Here is a 19,981-nt window from a genome sequence, read left to right on the forward strand (position 1 = left end):
ACCACTGTTTCATAAAAGAGATTGTGAAAGAAATGAAACGAGTTGTCAGTCAGTGCTCGTGTGTGTCTGTTCCTTTTAGTCCTCTGAATGGCTCGCGCTACCCATATTGCAAAAGTAGCATGTTTAATTACCAACTTGCCTAGTTTGTCATTTTAATTCAGTGTATTGTTACTCTGGCGAGCGTCGTTCTTACAGCTTTTTACTTTGTTTCCCTTCCTTGACGTGATACAGAAGTGCTCAAGGAGTTGGTGACCTTGCTTCCTCGGGAGACTGTGGGTCCCGTTGTGCCACTGCTGGCCAGCTGCCACAGCAGCTTTCTCGAGAGCAACGGGCTGAGTAAGATCTCATCCCTTTTCCTCAAATTCTTCGGAAAATTCTTAGTTGCACTGCTTGTGTTGCTGTTTCAGAGGTTGCTCTAGTAGACATAACAGTACGTTTTTATTTGTTTAGATGGCAGATCATTTATTTAATCCAGGGCATAGGTCGGCAAGAAATGTGGAGCTCACTCAGGCTCACTCAAGAAAAAAATTTCACCATCTCCCACTAAAGGGAACCATGTGGGGATGTGAAGGAGCGCATGGGTCGACTTAATGTTCCGTTCATCACGGGCACTTTGCCCAATGTTAGCGTGTCCTTGCATGTGGAGCACACCTTGAATTTACTGTAGTTGCTGTTGCTGTTACTCATCTTGAACTCTTGTTGGAGCACGCCACGCGGGTTCATCGCATGTCTGCAGGATCTCATTCCCTGACACCGTCACGTGATTGCTGAGAGAATGTAAGGGGGAGAGGCCACAGCGTCTTACCCAGACCCTTACACAGGCCTGAACGCGCTAGCGCATGCCAGCGCGTTCTGACTAGGTTACAACGCGTTGGTTCATCGCGCGTCTGCAGAATCTCGTTCGCCGACGCCATCACATGATTGCTGGGAGAGTGTAAAGGGGAGAGGCCACAACGTCTTAACCAGCCCCTTACACAGGCCCGAACGCGCTAGCGCGTGCCAGCACACGTAGTTTTGTCTGCGTTACGCCAAGCTAGGACAGCATACAGCAGCATGGGCCCCTAAAGTGCTCTGTACGTATCATCATCAAGGCGGTCGAAGAACAAGACGAAGAAGACTTCTCCTTGGCGCGAGCGCACGCTCAATATGTTACAGATGGCTATGGTAGGTTTTAGAAAGCGGACAGTCGCCAATAGAACTATGGACAAAGCCCAGCGCAAAAGCTGCTTCGCATCTAATATATTTTGCGCTTAGGCCTCACTCGGGACTCCGACTCACCAAAATTTTCCTCTGCTGACCGCACTCACTCGGACTCAGACTCACTAAAATTGTTCTCAAGCAGACTCACTTGGACTCAAACTCTCTGAAATATTACTTACTCGAACTCACTCAGACTAAGGCTCACGGCTCGATCTGAGTTTGAGTGAGTTGGCTCATGAGAGAGTTTGGCGACCTATGATCTAGGGTGAGGTTTTTTTTTTATCAAATGTTTAGTTGATTTACAGAGTATTTGACGGATTCTAGTGTACAAAACGAATGTCTTGCAGCTTTGTGAGTGGCATAGTAACTTGTACTTGCGTCAGTTCAGGATGCCTGGTTACCTCGTTCTTATTTTCTGCTTACATTTTTTACGAATCTGTACAGTAGACAGTCATTCATACACTTTTGAAAACAAGAACGAGAAATAAACACACCATCCAGAAAAACGTACAATCCGAATTCCCTAAAGCATCACGCAGCTTTGCTTGATAACGATATCGCAAACGTCAGCACTGGGAAATCGTACAAAACGAATGTGTCAACAAGGGTCTACTGTACTTAACACTTTCATTAAATGCTTAACGGATTCTGTTGGATATCAAGTGCAGTCTTTTTCACATTTCTTCAATGAAAACACTGTTTGCACAATGTCTCGCTTTTTGCTTGCAGTGACCACGGGTCCATACTTTCCCCGGAGAGGCCAGAAGACTTACCCGACCAAGACGACGGTAAGGCCACAGCGTCCCATTCTGCAGATGTTCCTCCATCTGAGCCAGCTGGAAGCATCCAAGGTGAGAAGCGACTCGCCATGTACCTGCCTTTAAAGTGCCCAAAATTGATGCGTCCTGCATTGCTCTGAAATATGCAGTTAAGGGGGGACGCGGCTTTCGTATCGCGAAAAATGGCAAAAAAATCGATTTTTTGAAAATCACATTTTCAGTTTCTGTAGCCCTTTTTGTATCCGATTCCAAAGTATCTTCACCGAAAACCGCGTAGAAGTGCAATAAAAAAAATTGTTGCGCCTGCCGAGGTGGCGAAAAGTATCGGGGAAATCGCAAAAAAACACTGATTTTCAAAAAATCATAGCTCCGCAACGACACCACCGGGCGCCGATATCTTGGGCTCATCGGAAAGCGCATTTCTCAGTCTTCAAATTCCCCGCCGCAGCTGGCTCCTCCCTTCGAAAACAAGCGCACAAAAAGCAAATGTTCGAAGGTCGTTTCGAGCCCTCCGATTGGCCGCGTCCGCCATGTTGCCCCAGCGCGCCTCGCCATTGGTCCGATGCTCGCTCCGGGAAATAGTCGTCTGCAGCTCGTGCGTCTCGAGCTCACGGCTGTCGCGCAACTTCGTGGCGTATTCGCAATCGCTCTGTGTTCACAGTTCGACGATAACTTTGAACAAGAACTGCGTTTTAGTTTGGAGCTACTAGCGGAAGCTCGGTGGGATTACGATGGCGCGCCGCACTCGTAGCGAACATCGCAAACGCGCGTCTCGGACCGACTCTAGCGTTGACTCGTCGGATCCGTGGTTGGAGGTTCTGCTTATGCGCACTTCGGACGTCGTGACGAAGATGATCGCAGGACGACTCTTTGTACTCGCGACCACGCATTACGTACTTCGAAACATCGGACACCGCGGCCGGTGCGTCTACTGCTCGGAGTCGTCACTAGGCCTAACTCCGCTCACGGCGCCGGCACGCGAGACGAACCTCGAACTTTGCGGGCAAGAACGACGCGTTAGCGGACTCGCGGCAGTGTGCTTCTTCGCAACGAAGCGCTTCTCCCCGTCGGCTCTTCGGTAGAGCGGATGGTCATTTTACGCATCGGCAGCGGACCCCACGGCCAAGCTCGTCGCGCAGCGGGCGCGCGTCGGTGTCCCGAAATGCGAGGCCAAACACGTTGCGCGCATATTTTTCGTCGCCGCACCTAGGCATATTGCGCATCGTCACCGAATGCCGCCACCCAGCACATCGCGTGCCGACTTCCCAGACAATGCGGCCGAGCACTTAGAGGTGAAATAAAGCACTGGTGATGCAATTTAGGCGCGCTTGGGGCCGTGCTTGGTATCGCCGTAAGCGCTCATGAATCATCTGAAAAAATAAAGGCCTCGCAAAAAACCGTGTCCGCGACCGGGTGAATGATGAAGCGCATCGCAGGCGAGGTTTACAAATTAGCTTGACGAGTGAAACAGGGAGATGAATTCATATCTGCCCAGTTCGCGTCTTGAATAAACTGCTAAGGAATTCGTATTCCACCAATGTCTTGGCCTGTTATTTAGGAGGAAGGGATAGGTTGTCATGATGAGAGCCGCTCTTAGTATCCTATAAAAATAATTCAATGATCAATTGCAATTAAGACTGTTAATTATGTTAATGAGAGCATGATTACAAGAAAGCTGGCAAATCATCATAGTACATGGCCTACTTGCATTACAATGTCTTGTTTTTTGTCATGTCTATTACACCACTTCATAACTTCGTTTAAAATTCATGCTACATGTTCTTTGTATATCAGAAAAGGATTTTAAGAAAAAAGAAAGAAAACAAAGGCACAACAGATGAAAGGCCACATGTGCAGGAGGTCCAACCTTATAAAACACGCCAAAGGTCACAATCTTCTTGTGTTTTAGAGAAGCAACACACCTCAAACTAAAGACAGGGCACTCAAGATACTGCACATTACGAAGGACTCAAAAGATTACGACCCCAGTGCCTTTTAATGAAGTAATATCGTGGGTACAACTTTAAAAGCCGTTTTCTCAAAACGACTTTTCTTGCTTCCTGCTTCGCTTGTTCCGCTGATTTCTCACTGACCGCTGGGTCTATTTCAGTTCCGTTTTTTGTTCTCTATTCCTTGAAGCACAGTTCAGGGCGTGACATTCCTGCTTTTTCAGTATGGCCTTTTGATAATTAGCTATTTAACGAGTTGCACAAAGCCTCGATGCCTGTTGCACAGTCACCTCATGAAAAATGAAAACTAAAAAAAATTTTGTTGCAAATAAAAAAATCTAAGAATGTCATGCCCGCAATCAGACATCTTAGAATGCATAGCACTTTGAACGAGTTTCCTATCTCATTTTTTAAGCGAGTCAGACTCGGAACAAGAGCAGAAGGTGAAATATATTGTACATCAAAAAGTTGTAAAGATATATTCATGAAATTTCTACAGTAGCATTAAAAAAACATTTCAAATAAGTGTGCCAATTTTCATCAAAATCCATGAAGAAATAAGAAAGTTGGTACCGAAAGCCACGTCCCCCCTTAAGGGAAGATGCTACTCGGAAAATTCAAGTTTTTTCTAAAATTGCATATATTTTTGTTTTTACTTGTTTTGTCAACTTTATTTTCTCTACTTTCATGACAAAAAAAAATTCAAGGATGTATTTAAAATGGAAATAGGTTAAAATCACTTTTAAAGGGCACAACGTGGCTATTAAAAAATAAACAGAGCTCATTGTCTAGAGTGCCCTGGAAAATGTCACCTGGCTGCTTGCCATTGCATTTCGCATGGGGAGTTCACCAAAGCCACATTCTCAAAATAACCTCTCATGATAAAATAACCTCTCATGATGGAAGAAATACTTTTAAAAAGCATATCTTTGCCACATAGATGAGCTTTCATTTCTACCTTTAAAATGCATTTTTCTCAAGGTGCAATCTCGGGCAACTTCTTGAGTTTGGACATCACGTTTTTCGTACTTCTGATGGCCAGATCGGAACGAAATTTTTCCTACACATTCCTTAACATGTGAAGAGTGCAATTATCTCCTTCAAAACATGATATCATTTATATAGTTACTACAAAGTAAGCAATTAGTATTGGTTGAGCATTTTAACACTTTTGATATTATAATTTTTCTTTTTCATTAAAATGTCTTATACACACTTTCTAGTTATTTGCATTGTACAATTAATGTGGAGTAATATGAGCCATTAATGGCTCATAACCATAAAAGTTTAGTGACATGAAAAGTGTGTCCAAAAAAGAGCTATATTTTACACATGTCATGGCACAAAACGAAAACTATGCAGCTTACTATAAAACTGATTACATATTTAAAATCAGTGTAAAAAACTATGTAAACAGCTAAAATTTCATTGCCCTAGGCTACAGATTAAAGAAACTTTTTTTTCGAGTAGCATCTCCCCTTAATTTACGAGTAGTCCTTTGCAAAACTCCTCTAAGCCATGTAACACTTTTATTTAATCTCTAAAACTGACATATTAACCCGTTGCGGTCCAAAGTCTTTACCCACCTTCTGTACATTCCGATCCGAAACTAAAGAAAGCAAAGCTCAAGTAAAAGAAGTTGACTCTTTTAAAAGACGGGGCATAATGCAGTGAGAAAACTCACGCATGAATCAACCACGAAAGAGCTTGTCCAGCACTGCCCAACAATGTACCACTGCGACCGTGTTGCGTTGTTGGGAGAGGCCCAGTAACAGACCGCAAAGGGTGAAGTTTGTCCGCTTTTAGGGGCTCTAACGTACGCCACTTACAGAACTCCTAGATCCGTTGTTGGTGCAAAATAACGGATTTGCTGAGTTTTGTTGCATGTTGCTTGCAGAACTGTAATATTCATTTTCTGGCAGAATGTTATGAAGTTAAGAATTTAAGTTTGGTGCTTTTTATAGAACTCTGGTATCCTCTTGAAGAAGTTACGGATTTGTTGATTTCATACCCGCTCCAATATTTTTAATTAATTTTTTTTAGGCATCCAATTTCTGCTTCCTCTCTCGAATTGGGCAAATATTGGTCAAAGGGGAGCAGCAGTTGTCTTGTGAAAGCATCTTTGCATTTAAGTACCTGAACGACGAAATCAGAATTGCCATCGTGCTGGAGATACTTTTCTGATTCCAGGCTGAAATTCTTTTATGCTGAATGCATACCTCTAGCGTGGGAAGTGTTTCACAAGTCTACATTAAATATATAAATATTTTTTTTCAGGGAGTCGATCCTGAGTATGACCAGGCCCTTTTGGACTTCTTCCTCCCGTACCACCAGTTTGTGGAGACTCTCTTTAGAGCAGCCTTGTCCCAGGGACTGATGTCTCAAGACCTGGTGAACCTGAGTGAGTCTTAAACATGTCCAAAAAAAAAAATGACAGTTTTGTTTTTTCTTAGTACAGTAGCCGACTGTTTATTTGGACGCTGATAATTCGGACATGCTCGTTTATTCGGACACCTTCGCAGCACCGCTGTTCGTTTCATTGAAGTAATGTAAACTTACGACAAAAAATTCGGACGTCCCACAGTACGCCATTTGATTTTTGGATTCTGGCTGGCTGATTGGGCGCTATTCTGAAGGCCATGACAAACTGTCAGCGATGTTTACAATATTTTCGCTAGGTTGCCAGCACTGAAAGGTTGCACTGGCTATGGCTGGAAGTCGTGCCAATGTCAAAATCCACACAGAAATTATGATTGCCGATCTCGAAGGCCATGTCTCTTGGCTACGCATAATGGTTGCGTTTTGGCATTAGCCATTCGAGTATCCATGGAACGTCTAGCATGGCCAAACCGCAGGCCAAGCCAAGCCACGCTCGGAGTCAGCTCGGTGTGACGGGTGCAGCAGGTGTTTGAGGTTTGCGTTATGTGTGTTGTCAGTCATTTCTGCGGCTAGGTCTGATCTGCGTCTCGCGCTTCGTGTCTCGCTCTCTTGTTTATTGCTTTGCGTGTCAGGCCTGATGTGCTGAAATTTCTTTGATGCCACCCGTTCCATATGCATCGTCGGGACTAATGAAGAAACGTGGCAACTACGAGACACTGACTATGGCGGAGAAAGCAGCAATTATTTGCCAGGTGGAAGGCGGCCGACCTAATCCGAAGATGCTAGGAAGTTTCGCTGAGTTGGAGGATGATGAGATTGTACATCAGACCCTTGAACCAGCACAGGTGGACAGCGTGGCCGATGATGATGCGCCGCCCTTGTCACAGCCATCAAATGCGGACTTAATGCAAGCGGTAGCAGTGATGCCCAAACACTGGCTGAAATAGAGGCAGGCTTGGTCGCGCATTAGCCTGCGTGCCTGCAGGCATGCATTGACAAGTTTTGCTGGCGACTGGGCCATAAAGGCGCTTATTTTCTGGTTAAATCTTTTTTTACGGACTCTCGATTACAGTAGAATCTCGATGATACGAATCCCGCGGGGTCACGAAAAATATTCGTATTAGCCGAAATTCGTATCACCGAAACACATGTAAAACTAGCTATATTAACAGTCAGAGGCAAACTCATTTTTAGGAACACATAAAAAAAACATTTATTTCTTGCAGAAAAAATCTCTGTCTTTCTGCTTCTTTTTTTTCGCGAAGTCACTCAGCAGACTTCTTTGAAATCCGTAAAAACGCGTGCACGTGTCGTCGCTGATTTCATCAGCGGCCATAGCACGCCTCAGGACGTCGAGCGCGTGCAGCGTTTCAGCCGCCGGTGGTGGTCCTTCACCATCGCCCTCGTCTATGTTGTCGCCATCATCGCTGGAATCGGCAACCTCGCATGTGGCCTCCTCAACAATATCCTCCACCGTGCGCGCACCACAAGTGGCGAGGTTGTCATCCGCCGTGCAGAAGTCTTCAGCTGTACACCCAGCATCAAGCAGTTCCCAACCCTCAATTGGCTCTTCCTGCTCTGAGGGCACCTCTTCGGAACTCCTGAAGAAGCCGCATTTCGCAAAGCAGTTTGCTATGGTAGTCGGCGTTACTCGATCCCAAGCCATAGCGATAAAATGGATGGCGTCCAGGAGGCTTATTCGCAGGTCGCCTTCGTGTTTTCTGTCAATATTGGCAAGTAGGCGGCGCACAAGAAGGCCCTTGAAATGATGCTTGAGGTTTTTTATTATTCCAGCGTCAAGCGGTTGCAGGTGCGTCGTCGTGTTCGCGGGCAAAAAGATCAGTTTGACGTTTTGGAGCGTTACTTGCCTCGGGTGGGCGGCGCACTGGTCAAGAATCAAAACAATCTTCCGATTCTTGCAGGCCATCCTTCTGTCAAGGAGCGACAGAAATTCTTCGAACAGGGCCGCCGTCATCCACGCCTTTTTGTATGCGCGATAGACGCACGGCAAATGGCTCTCGCGCTTGAAACACCGAGGCTTTTGGGATTTGCCAATTACCGTCAGCTTAAGTTTCTCCGACCCGTCGGCGTTACAGCACAAAAGCACCGTTATTCGCTCTTTGCTTTTCTTGCCTCCTTGGCACGCTTCGCCTTTTAAGCAAAGGCTCTTCTCAGGCTGAAGGTTAAAAAACAGGCCAGCCTCGTCTGCGTTAAAAACATCACGAGGCTCATACCCAGAGATGAGTGACTGCAGCTTCGCGAGCCAGTCGCTAACAACGGTCTCGTCAGCCTTCTTCGCTTCCCCACAGACGCTTTTGTAAACGAGACCGTGTCTCGTCTTGAAACGGTGCAGCCACCCACCTGAGGCCTGAAATCCGTCGATGCGCAGAGCAAGTGCGATCTCGTCGGCTTTCTCACGCAACACTTTGCCATCGATGTTCACACCAGCTGCAGTAACCTCCTTAAACCAGGTCAGAAGAGCTTCTTCAAGCTTCACGTGTTGGGCTGTCTTCGCTTGCCTCGCGTTGACGTTAAATGAAAGCACATTCTTCATTATTGAGTCCCGTTGTCCAACAATTGTGCTTAATGTCGACGTTGCGAGGCCTAGCTCCTTAGCCAACTCCGTGCGTTTTCTTTTGGGATCCTCATCGACCTTTCGAAGAATGTCCAGTTTCTCCTTAAAGGAGAGGGCTTTCCGCTTGCGAGACATAGCTTGCTGCCACTCGGCAAAAAAGGCACTATCACAACAAAGCAAGAACGCGGGCTCGAGCACAGCAACCACAACCACTCTGTCCGACGGCACGCATAGAAGAAAGAAGCTCCCGCGGGCCGTGCCTCTCCCTCTCCGGCGTCTCCGCCTGCCGGCCTGCCTCCGCACCAAGAAAAAAAAAACGTGGCCAGCGCCATCTGTAATCTTCAAGAGAAAGCAAAAGGCACACTCCGGCCTCCGATACACGCAGATCTTGGAGGCTGTCGCGCGCTGCTCGCCGGCGGCGCTGGCAACGTGCCAAACCGGCGGCGCCGCACGCATTCCAGCGCCGTAAGTGCACGCTGCTATCTTCCGCGGCCGTCGGTGGGGCCAACGTTGCGTTGGGTGGGGCGGCGTTTATTCGTATCAAACGACGCGGGTCAAGAATCAGTTCGTAACAACCGTACTCAAGCACGTTGTAAATTAATGGGCCTTGGCCGGGACCACAGAAAAATTCGTATCATCCCGAAATTCGTATTAGCCGTGATCGTATCATCGAGATTCTACTGTATATGGATTTTGCAGTGGTTCCCACCAAGCTTGAATAAACGGTCGGTGACTGCATTCCCATTATATGTTGAGTGCATTTACCAGATAGTGGAGATAACCATGTTTACCGCCATTTGTTCCGTTGATGTGCTGGTCAGTAAAATGCCTGCTTGTACTTTTAGGTGCCATGGTGTCCATCGAGGGCGTTCCATTACACATCGATCTTATTCCTCGGCTTTGGCTGGAGGTCCTTCAGGGGGAGGCAAGTTCTTTCACTTTCACTTTATTTCCTTAAAGACCCCCTTGGTGAGGTATTACATAAGGGGTGGTGTTTAATAAATCTATACGAGGGTGTTTCTAATAGCTTCAGAAAACATAGATGGGTTATTGATGGCAGAAATGGCATGAGGAAAGCCGTTTCGTTGCTTGACTTCTTCTTTTTTCTTTTTTTTGCACGAATTGGGCATACTATGAGTGCTTGTATTTTACTCGTGTCCTGTTGTGTGAACAGTTAAAACAAATTGTTTTTTTCTGATTTTGATACGCTACATTCTTTGAATTGTAGGCAAACTTTGTATCCTATCTGTCACCCATTGGGACATTCTAAGCTACTGAGTTGATATTCACAGTGCTTAAAGGCCAACTCCGGCGATTTTTTGACCATGTCTAAGTAATGGTGCTTTTATGTTCCTGAGACGCTCCTGTCATGGGCCTGATAGCAGAAATACTCGGCAAACTGGAGAATAATTTTAAATAAGCAAAAAAGCGCAACACCGAAACCGAAACCCAACCGAGCATACTGTCTTCGCGTGATGTATAAGTGGGGACAAAACCGGAAATCATGCAAGGCATGCCGGTCCCGCCAGCACGTAGTATGAAAGCTGTGAAAGCGACGAAGAGCAGACGCTCAGTTGAAAGGTGGCTCCGTCGGAAATCTTGTGAGTGACTGACCGTGTCACGTGCGCAAGCTGAGCTGTTGAAAAATGACAGCTGCGATTCCGACGCATTTGGAGGCCAACTATAATGGCCATTCCTCTTCGATGAAGTGAAACACACCTGTTTAGCTCTTTGCTTGCCTGGTTGCACATTCCACCGCCAGATGGTGCCACCTGTCCAGGCAGCTCAAGTTTGTGGGGCCGTGATCGGGTAAAATGCTATCGCTGAGAAGTTCGCAGACTAATTCTAAGGCTTCTTAATATTGCTATGAGAAGACTGCATAAGTTTGGCAATAGCGGCGTTCAACATCGCGTTGGTACGGCCCAAGGAATTAAGCCAAGTATGAGCCACCTTTCGCACCATTAGGTTACGTTGTTTCGCACGATGCGCAGCTCACCGTATACCGATAGGCCTGGTCACAGTGCACCCTGTATATGCTACGGAAAGTGTTTCCATGGTGTTCACGCATGTGCATTCTTTAGCTGGTACGGCATTACCGTACTTTCCGTGCGGTAAACCGGCATTGCTAGCTAAAACACTCTAATACAGAGACGCAGGGTAATCGTTAGGTGCGAGTGTTTCGTGACTGCCAACGGGGAATCGTGTGCAGCCCACAACGCGACACCACCTGCCACCCATCGCACGCATTACCACAAGAAACTGAAATTCACACGCCCAGCCAACGAAGCGCTCGCCAAACACTCGCGATTGTTGCCTTGCGGGTAGCAGACGCTCTAGGGGCCCCTCGGTTCCGTCACTTCCGCTTAACAAAAATGACGTCACGCATACAATGTTGCCAATAATTCTGGGAAGCGAGGTGGGGAGAGTCGGGGCAATCAATAAAATTCATTTGCAATGAATCTGCGTATGCCTCCAGCTTGTAATTTGGCATAAATAACGGGAACGTACCCAGCAAATTTTATTGAGATCCATGGACCTAGAAAAATCGCCGGAGTTGGCCTTTAATGATGAATATTATTTGTATAGCCTTCAGTCCTCACTGTTACATGTTACAACAACAGCAGCCCGCATTAAAGAAAAGCTGCAAGAAGAAGCTTACATTCCAGTTTACTGTGTTGCAGCATGTTCCTCTAAAGTACATTTCATGTAATGACTAACATTACTGGTGTATGCCAATTCATTCTAGCACTGTCTCCTCCTAACGCAATGTCTCCTCCTAGCACTGTCTCCTCCTAAATACCTTCAAGGGTCCTTTGAGGGCAGTATAAAACGTGGTGTTGATTTGAACACATTAAGCATCATGATGGCTTGTACTGATGGGGCTGGTATTGTTAAAATAATGCTACTTTTGTGTAAAACATGATCTCTGAAAGACTGATAACACTGTGCTTGCATTCACGCATGCAAGGAGGCCATGGCACGGCTTTTATTTGCATTAGTTTCATGTGTCCTGAAGGGTCAATTGTTGTAGAAACATGCAACAGTTGGGTGGTTGTGTTGTGATAGTAAGGGATACATTTTCAGCAGACTTGAATGCAGCAGTGCCACTGATGGCACTTCACGAAAGGATGTCATCAGCTTGCGATCATGTCGCAGCAAATGTTGAGCGCATTGATGTCATTCTGGCCTTCATTTTCTTTTTTGTTTGATCTTGCAGAAGTCCACAGAGTTTGGCGAGTTCCTGCGGAGTAGCACGTACTGCACCAACTGCGTGTCGGCCGTGCTATTAGAAGAGCGCGGCTATCTCAACAACCCCATGGTTTTCCGGCTATTCTCACTCTTGGTGCCAAAGGTTAGTGTGTGTCCGACCCCTGTACAAGAACGACGAAGTTGTCGACGGGTTGACTGTGACCAATGAGCAAAATAAAAGCTTTAACTTTTTTTAGTTAGAACCATGTGGAGTGAATGGACCCTTCATGCCTGCCCACCGACCACCTGAATGTTAAAAAGACAATGTTATCTTTCTCATAATAGCTTCATTAATTATTAATTCAATTATCCGTGCCACGCCATGCTCTTGGCTATTCGTCTATGCCCTCAGTGCCATTGCTTTGTACACTCGGCTTGCGAGCATATTTGTATAATGCATGAATTAATGTTATGGATTACTTCAAGCCAGTAATTTCAAGAAAATTGCTCATGATTTTCCTAATTACTTTTGACTGAAACATGCATGGCACCTTCCCTTATGGCATAAAAATTTGACTAAAAGAAAATAAAGAAAAATAACAAATACAAGTTAATCTGAGTGCCAAACCTCAGGTGTGGGAAGTTGAACAAAGATCTCAGTGATTTCAATGTATGTGCTCTGTAAAGAAAGTGTGCAAGAGTTGTGCATGAATCATGAACTTTTGTTAAAGAAAATTTCTTTACTTTTTCACAATAATGGTAATGTGATGTCAATACTTTCGGCTGTATTGCGATTTAATTACATTATAAAAAATCTAGAAAAGTAATTGGCAATGTAATTCAATTACTTTTCAGTAGTAATACTGCCATCTCTTTTTGTTGGATGTTTCTGGGAATACATTGCTTTTCCTGCGGTCAGTCATTGGTCCTTCTAGTAGTACTAGGGAAGACATGGAGACTATTGGCACAAATTTTAAACATTTCCGGATTGTTGCTCTGAATAAAAACACTGGTGCCGAGAACCCTAAAAAGAGTATTGTGGTGCCTGGGAATGCATTGAATATGCTTTTAATATCACTACCTTAAAGAGAAATGTTTGGTTTCGATATTGAAGGGGCGGTATTGCAGTGACGTGTAAACACAGTATGACCTCACGGAGAGGCAGTAACTCGCAACATACTAGCGGCAGATCTGTCACCTGCTGTCAGTCGCACATGGTGCACCTAAACAACGATGATTGAATGGTCATGCAGCAACTCTGACAGCGATTTCTGCGATTTAGGCCACATGCGGGAGGCTGAGTTCGCAAACCCAGTGCTCTGTGTTGACTCTTCATGATAACATCCATTGCCGTGGAGCTGGTTTCAGATACTGGAGGGCGAAAAGCTTAAAATTGAAGTAAAATGTGCTGTCTGACTCTAATGTAGGGAGAGCGTTCACAGTGCATACTATGAAAACGAAAAATGCCCCTTTTGCAATGCCTCAGAATCGGGTTGGTACTCCTTTAACACTTGCGACATGTTTTAACATAGTCAAATGCGCTGGAACACAATTTTCTCTTTACTTATCGATGTCTGAGTCACTATTCACCAATTGTGATCTCATCTGCACATGCCTCATACATCCTTTTTCAACTTCTCCTTCAACTTCCTGACGTTTCTGTAATCGATGTGTCATTTCTAGGTTGGCAAGCAGGTTCTCAAGGAAAGTGTCACCAACCTCATCCTCTCTCGGGCAAACGCCCTGGTGACGTCGGACGTGACACAAGACCTTAAGAAGCATGTTCATCGCGTCACCGCTGTGAGTGCTCGCCCCGAATTCACTTTCTTGTTTATTTTCTCTTTGCGCACTGGGATTCCTCCCTTTGGATTATGGTGTAAGTAATTGTAGTCTAGTGTAACAGCAGTTGGTTGTAACGAGATGTTGGAAGTGACTCAAAGGTTTGGAAGTGACTAACACTGTATGTGATTGAATATTTTGAATACAAATTTTATTTAAGTTAATATATTTTCTTCCCCTCGCTCTCTTCCTACTTTCTTTTATAGGACCTACGTGCAGTCCTCCTTGTGCTTTCGGTGCACGAGGGCATAGCACCGGCCTGTCTTGGCTTGGCCGACTACTTGCGCTCACTGGAAAGCCATTGCAAGGATGTTCTGTCCAAGGCTGAGAAAGAGAAAAGCGAAAGTGAAGGTAATTATTTTTGAATCCTGTGAGCCTTTGCTTTCTATAATTTTTATCAATTTGGACCCTACTATAAACTATCTTAATTAACAAACTCCATCCTCCGAACGTTTTCAGTATGATCTAGCGTTCTTTACTGTTCAACTGTCAAAGCAGTCCCTGAGTAGTGCATTATGCCTGTTTTGTTTTGTAGAAGGGTCCACTCAGCTTATACCTCAACCAAAGATAATGCTGGCATTGGATCGGTTGCTGTATTCATGCTAGCTGGCTTCAGTGTTCTTATAGGACTGAGCCAAAGAGCTTTCTTATTGGCAGTGGTTTTGGCAAAAGCAAGCATAAACTCTCTTCCAAGTTTCCTAGTAGTGGAAACACTAAGGCCTTCACATTCTCAGTGATTCCACTCCTGCGCCAACTACGCCAAAGTGCGCCAAATTGTATTTACTGCGCCATCCTGATAATATCCACGAAATTTGCGCCAAACTGCGCCAAAGTCTCGGGTTTGGGGGCGTCTATCACCGGCAATCGCACCGCCGGCGCGTCAGAACATGTGCAGCTCGATCTCGGGGCTGCCAATAAAGTCGCAATCATGGACCAAGAATTATTCCGCTGAATAAATAGCGCTCGCGCGTGCGTCCCGAGTAAGCCACGATGCCATGCACGGTGCCGACGCAGCTTCTGTTCTGCAAGTCGGCTCGACAGCAAAACGCGCTCTCCACAGAGGCTCGTGACGTCTAGGCCTATCGGTAGCGAGAAAGTGCGACGGCGATTCATCGGCGGATGTCGTCTATTCCAGAAACGCTGCTGATAGCTCGTTTCAAGCGTCGCACGGCACGTAAGGACAGCAACGTTCAGTAATAACTACATGAGTGCCGCTAAAATATCTGTCACTTCTGTTTCCGGACATTGCGGAATGAAATTTGTGATCGCTCACAGTAGATATATGGGACAATATCGAATTTTCCTTGCTTCGCGTTTATGGAGGGGCACGCGAACGGTGGAAACGCGTTGACACTTTTCCTCAGATATACTTTATCCATGGATCTTCATCCAGAACAGCGTTTTCGTAATTCCTTCCGCCAGCACGTCCGAGTTTCTAATCACTCTGCGGTAAATACCCCCTAAAAGGCCCTGCCCTTTCGAGCTCACGTGCTAGGGTTCCAATTCGAATTTTTTGCTTGCTTTTTTAAAAATGTCATCTCATTAGTAAAATCATATCTCCTGGTCGGAGCAGCCGCAAATGCGCAGCTGTCAGTAGCGGGCCCGTCGCTGACGGCCCACAGTGAAGCGTCTACGCCATGTTACACGTCCGCCCCTTGCTTTCGGGGGTCAATAGCTAACGGTTAAAAAAACTCAGTTTCGCTTAAGAGCGAAGCAATGAATGCGATACCAAAAAATTGTATTGTGAAACGAAGTAAGACTAGCAGCTAACTCTTTTGGATCAGATCTCGCGTAACTCAACAAAACGCTGGTTTAAGGGAATATGGCCCCTCCAGGAACCGAAGCGTTTTCTTGCTCCGAGTTCTCTAAACGCGAAGTAAGCGTTGAGAGCACAGCAAGTTTACGAGCCGTCTCCTGATGCCTCGAGATAGCGCGCGCGCAAGCGACTGCGCCCTTCGAAAGATGCGCCCCCCCCCCCTTCCGCTCCCCTGGCGTCCCTTCATGCTCCTTACGAAAGACGGGCGGGGCGTTTCCTCTGTGTTTGATGAGCAATCGACGGCAGGCCCGCACGCGGGAAGATGTTATGTCATGCGCTCTCCGTGCGGCGGAGACAGACGGCCGGCTAGTTTAATCTCCACTTCAGCCGCGTTCGTCGCCAGCGCTCGCGAGCTTTTACCTGCGGTTAGAATAAGCGTGGTGATGTTATTAATTTGGACTTTATACAGAAAATTACGGCAACAGCGACGGCAAACATCCACCGAGAGTGTCCATATAATTGCTATCGCAAGGGTCAATGTACGGGGCAGATTTTGCGCCCCCCCCCCCTGCCCCCCCTGTGCGCACGCCTATTCTCCTGAGATGATTTTTTCCATGAGATTTGCAATGAATCGAAATATTTCTAGCCGTCATAAGAGCCCCATAATAATACTCAGGTGCTTGAATGTTAATGCAATATGCTTCTGTATTGCACTCCAGGATGTACAATTCGCTGCTCCAAAGTGCTCCCAGATGCAAAATTATCTGCTCCAAAGTGCTCCAAGATGAAAATTTTGCTGCTCCAAAGTGCTCCAAAACGGAAATTTTGCTGCTCCAAAAATTGCTCCAAATCAGAAGTCCTCAGTAGCATCACTGCATTCTTCTTGTTCTTCTGCTTCTTCTTCCTCTTTCTATAAGTTGCGGGGGGTGGGGGCACGCATTAATTTCAATGCTCACAGAATCCTGCCTGGAAAGCTCTCTTGTATTTTCCGCTACACACTTTGGAAGACTTCCACAGACCTTGACTTCTGGCTCACAGTTTTGAGTCGTGTTTGTAACTTTTAGAAATCACGTTAATCAGAAGGACTTGAAAGACTTTATTGAAGTAGTTGATGCAGTACACATGATAGGTGGAGTTTTCGAGGAGGTGTTTTTGAGTGAAAACTGTTCAAGGCAATTCCTAAGGGGAAGGTCACAGTTAGCATGCAAGTGGAACACATGGCAAGTATCGCGCAATTTTAGAATGCAAGACTGTTATTAGAACTTGCTTTTGGGCTAGTTGGTAATACATCATCTTGAAAATTAGGCACCATTTGGCACTCCCTCATTCACACACGCATATACAAAGGACTCATGCTCGGAGCACTGTTTGTGGGGTGTGGTAATGAGTATATGGATGTGTGAATCAGGGAGTGCCAAGTTGTGCCTAATATTTAAGATGGCAAGATTGTTACTCGGCTAGTGTGCATAAAGAGTAGGTAAAGACAAGGAGTCTACTTGCGAATTTGAGAAACTTCAGTGAGTGTGTTTCATCGAAATTCCGACTTCCATCTCCCCGCGCCTGCTTATTTTCATAGACGTGCCCGACTGTCCCCCTGCCAAGAAGCCCCGGACTCCACCCACGGACGAGGACCGACCGATTGGCCCACGTTCTCCACCGGAGCCGCCTCCGCCGCCCAGCGAGGCGGACCTTTTGCGACCGCTTCTCGAGACGGTCCAAGCCCTCCTCAAGCTGCTGCCCGGCGGAGAACAATCCACGGCATCTTCCTAGCATCTTCTCCTCTAGTCTGGCTGTTTAAAATTTCGTTTTTTTTTTCTTCGTATGATTTCGAAAATGCCGAGTGGTCAGCGAAGCGAGCTTTTCTGCTATCGTGGCGGGGGGGAATGGCTCGCAAGTCGGGTCTGCGGAAGAGCGACCGACTATAACTGCACCGCTCGGCAAAAACCAGGTCCTCTTCCGTCAACAGCAACGGAGGTGGAGATGTCAACCCTCTTGCTGTCGTTGCTGCCACTTTTTGGTTTCCTGCGTTTTCAACTCCCACGGAGTGTGGCTGCATGCGGTCGACAATGACAAGGAACACGCGGCAGTGGTGCACCCATTCTCCGCTGCCGCCACCAGCTGAGCGTCCTTCCGATTTTTTTCATAAATGCGCGAGGACATCATTGCCGCCACCATTTATGGAAGCAGCCAGTTTTTGAGTTTCTTTATTTTATTTTTTTCTTTGTTTGCCACACCACACTTCAGCTGTGATACTTTAGTCTTGGGTGAAAGCTTGCTTGCCACTGTTTTTCGTTCTTCCGCGCTGAGCCACTGTTTATTTCTTCATTTCTTTTTCTTCTTCTTTGGGAGTCAGAACCATACTGTGTTTGCAGATTTGTAGCGTTTTTTTTTTTTTTTTTTTTTTCACGCATTCCCATCTTCTCCGGATACCTACAGCTTTTCACATCCTCCTCAGTTCATTGAACGGAAACAGTTTTTGCTCGACGCGACGCAGATCGGTGGTGGGCGTTTTCAACCCGAGAACAAGAAGAAGTGAAGGTTGAGGAGTTTTGCCAGAGCACGGCGTTTGCTCGGCTTGTACATTTAGTTTTATATGTTTTGTTTGTGCCCGGGAGCGCAGGGAGCGGCTCGCTCCTTTTACGAGTGGCGCCAGCCGCCGGTGCTCGTTGGAGGGGTAAGGGTTGCAGACAGTAATGGAGCTCTCCGGTTGACCGGCAGCCGAGTTGTGGGAGGGAGAAAGAAAATCGGCAACATAAATATTGACTCTGCGACGAAAGACACCGTTCTTTTTTTTTTTTTTCATCCTTGTTTGTGTTATTTATTGCCATGTATGTATACGCGACTCGCCGATATTTTTTTTTTCTTGAAAGACGGAGACGGAAGTGTTTGTTAGCGGTGTCTGGCGTGAAGGCGTGTGTGGATGTGTGTGACTGGAAGTTTTTCTTTCGTGGCCCGACTTCTTCGGCTTTGGCGCTGTTTCCTTAAGACAGCAACTGTTCGTTTCTATTCTTTCCTTTTCATCGACGGTTGCAGCGAGAGATGCGCTGTAATAATCACGGCATGCCCGCTGCTGCCAACCGGCATCCACACCTCTAATGGGTGGTTAAGCACTTTTTTTTTTACATCATCAAAAGGACTTTGCGAAGCTGCCTTTTTATATATTGTTTCCTCACTTCATTCGACAGAGGGAACGGGAGCTGTTGAGTCACTTTCTTGAAGCCAGCTTTTGTTCTTTTTTTTCTTCCCATCATCTCTGTTCTCGTGAAACTGCCAGCTGCATTTATCTGTTCCTGGCCGTTATGTACTATAGTGGCTGTGAATACTAGGTCCTCCTCTACTTTCAGAGTCATGCTCAAAAGAATAAAAAAAAATGAAAATTCTCGGTCCACCTGATTCCTCCATGTGTTTTATTGTTACATTGATTCTGCTATCACTTGCAAAGTTAACCAGCACGAAAGACGAGACGAAAAACACATCTACAAACATGACCTCTGCTGATGCATGTGCTACATGTGTCTTTCGTCTCATCTTTCGTGCTGGTTAACTTTGCAACTGTCGCACCAATTTTCCCAGACAAAAGCACTCCTCGGCTATCATGTGCTGTCCCTCTTTTTTTTTTAACAATACACTTAAGGCACACGAAAAAGAAAAGTAGGTGGAGTTGTATTGTGATGCATTTCATAGATTAGAAAAAAATATTGTGTTACTTATGAAATAGTTGCACGTATGTTACAATTCGATGTACTAATGTTTTTAGTGACCAAAATGGGCTGCCAAGCTCAATCAGGCGGATGCGATTCCCTGGCAATTGTGGCTGCATTTCAGTGGGGGTGAAGTGGAAAAGCACACAAGTGCTCTTAGATTTTACGCTTGTAAGTTGATTTAAAAATTTTAAAGGGCCCCTAAACCCCCTCCGACATTTCCCCAAACATTTCAAGTAAACAAGCGCATCGCGTGCTGAATGCCGTCGCGATCAATGATGCCACACGCCGCAGCGCTACAGGTCGCGGGCGCGCCACAATTTCGAAAAAACAATAACTTCTCCTTTCCGGTCCCCGCCATTCCCGCCACTGACATGTGTGACATCACCAGTGAAACTCGATGACGTTATCACTTTCGATGCTTGCGATTGGCCGAACGACAACCGACGACTTCCGGTTACTCCGCAAACAGCTGTTCGCGCGCACCTTGCTGCTCTTGGTCGTGTTGCCGCTTGCGAATCGACATCTGCGGCCCGCAACCGCCAAGTCGCTAGCGTAATTACACATCCACGCCTTGCGGTTTGATGAGCTCCGTGAACTCGAGCTCGGCTCCT

The 19,981-nt window shown here is 46.2% G+C and overlaps 1 protein-coding gene across 1 annotated transcript in view; it reads left to right on the forward strand.

Moving 5' to 3' along the window:
- Positions 1–19,064, forward strand: part of LOC119374613 (ubiquitin carboxyl-terminal hydrolase 34) — a 152,743-nt gene extending 133,679 nt beyond the window's left edge. Inside the window, exons 69-76 of the mRNA XM_049411107.1 lie at positions 232–336; positions 1,930–2,051; positions 6,206–6,329; positions 9,728–9,807; positions 12,100–12,234; positions 13,755–13,871; positions 14,117–14,261; positions 17,243–19,064. Coding sequence (XP_049267064.1) covers positions 232–336; positions 1,930–2,051; positions 6,206–6,329; positions 9,728–9,807; positions 12,100–12,234; positions 13,755–13,871; positions 14,117–14,261; positions 17,243–17,436 — 1,022 coding nt within the window. The 3' untranslated portion in view covers positions 17,437–19,064. The remainder of the gene's footprint in view (positions 1–231; positions 337–1,929; positions 2,052–6,205; positions 6,330–9,727; positions 9,808–12,099; positions 12,235–13,754; positions 13,872–14,116; positions 14,262–17,242) is intronic.
- Positions 19,065–19,981: the final 917 nt, after the last annotated feature.

This window comes from Rhipicephalus sanguineus, chromosome 11, assembly GCF_013339695.2.
Source record: "Rhipicephalus sanguineus isolate Rsan-2018 chromosome 11, BIME_Rsan_1.4, whole genome shotgun sequence".
NCBI classification, from domain to species: Eukaryota; Metazoa; Arthropoda; class Arachnida; order Ixodida; family Ixodidae; genus Rhipicephalus; species Rhipicephalus sanguineus.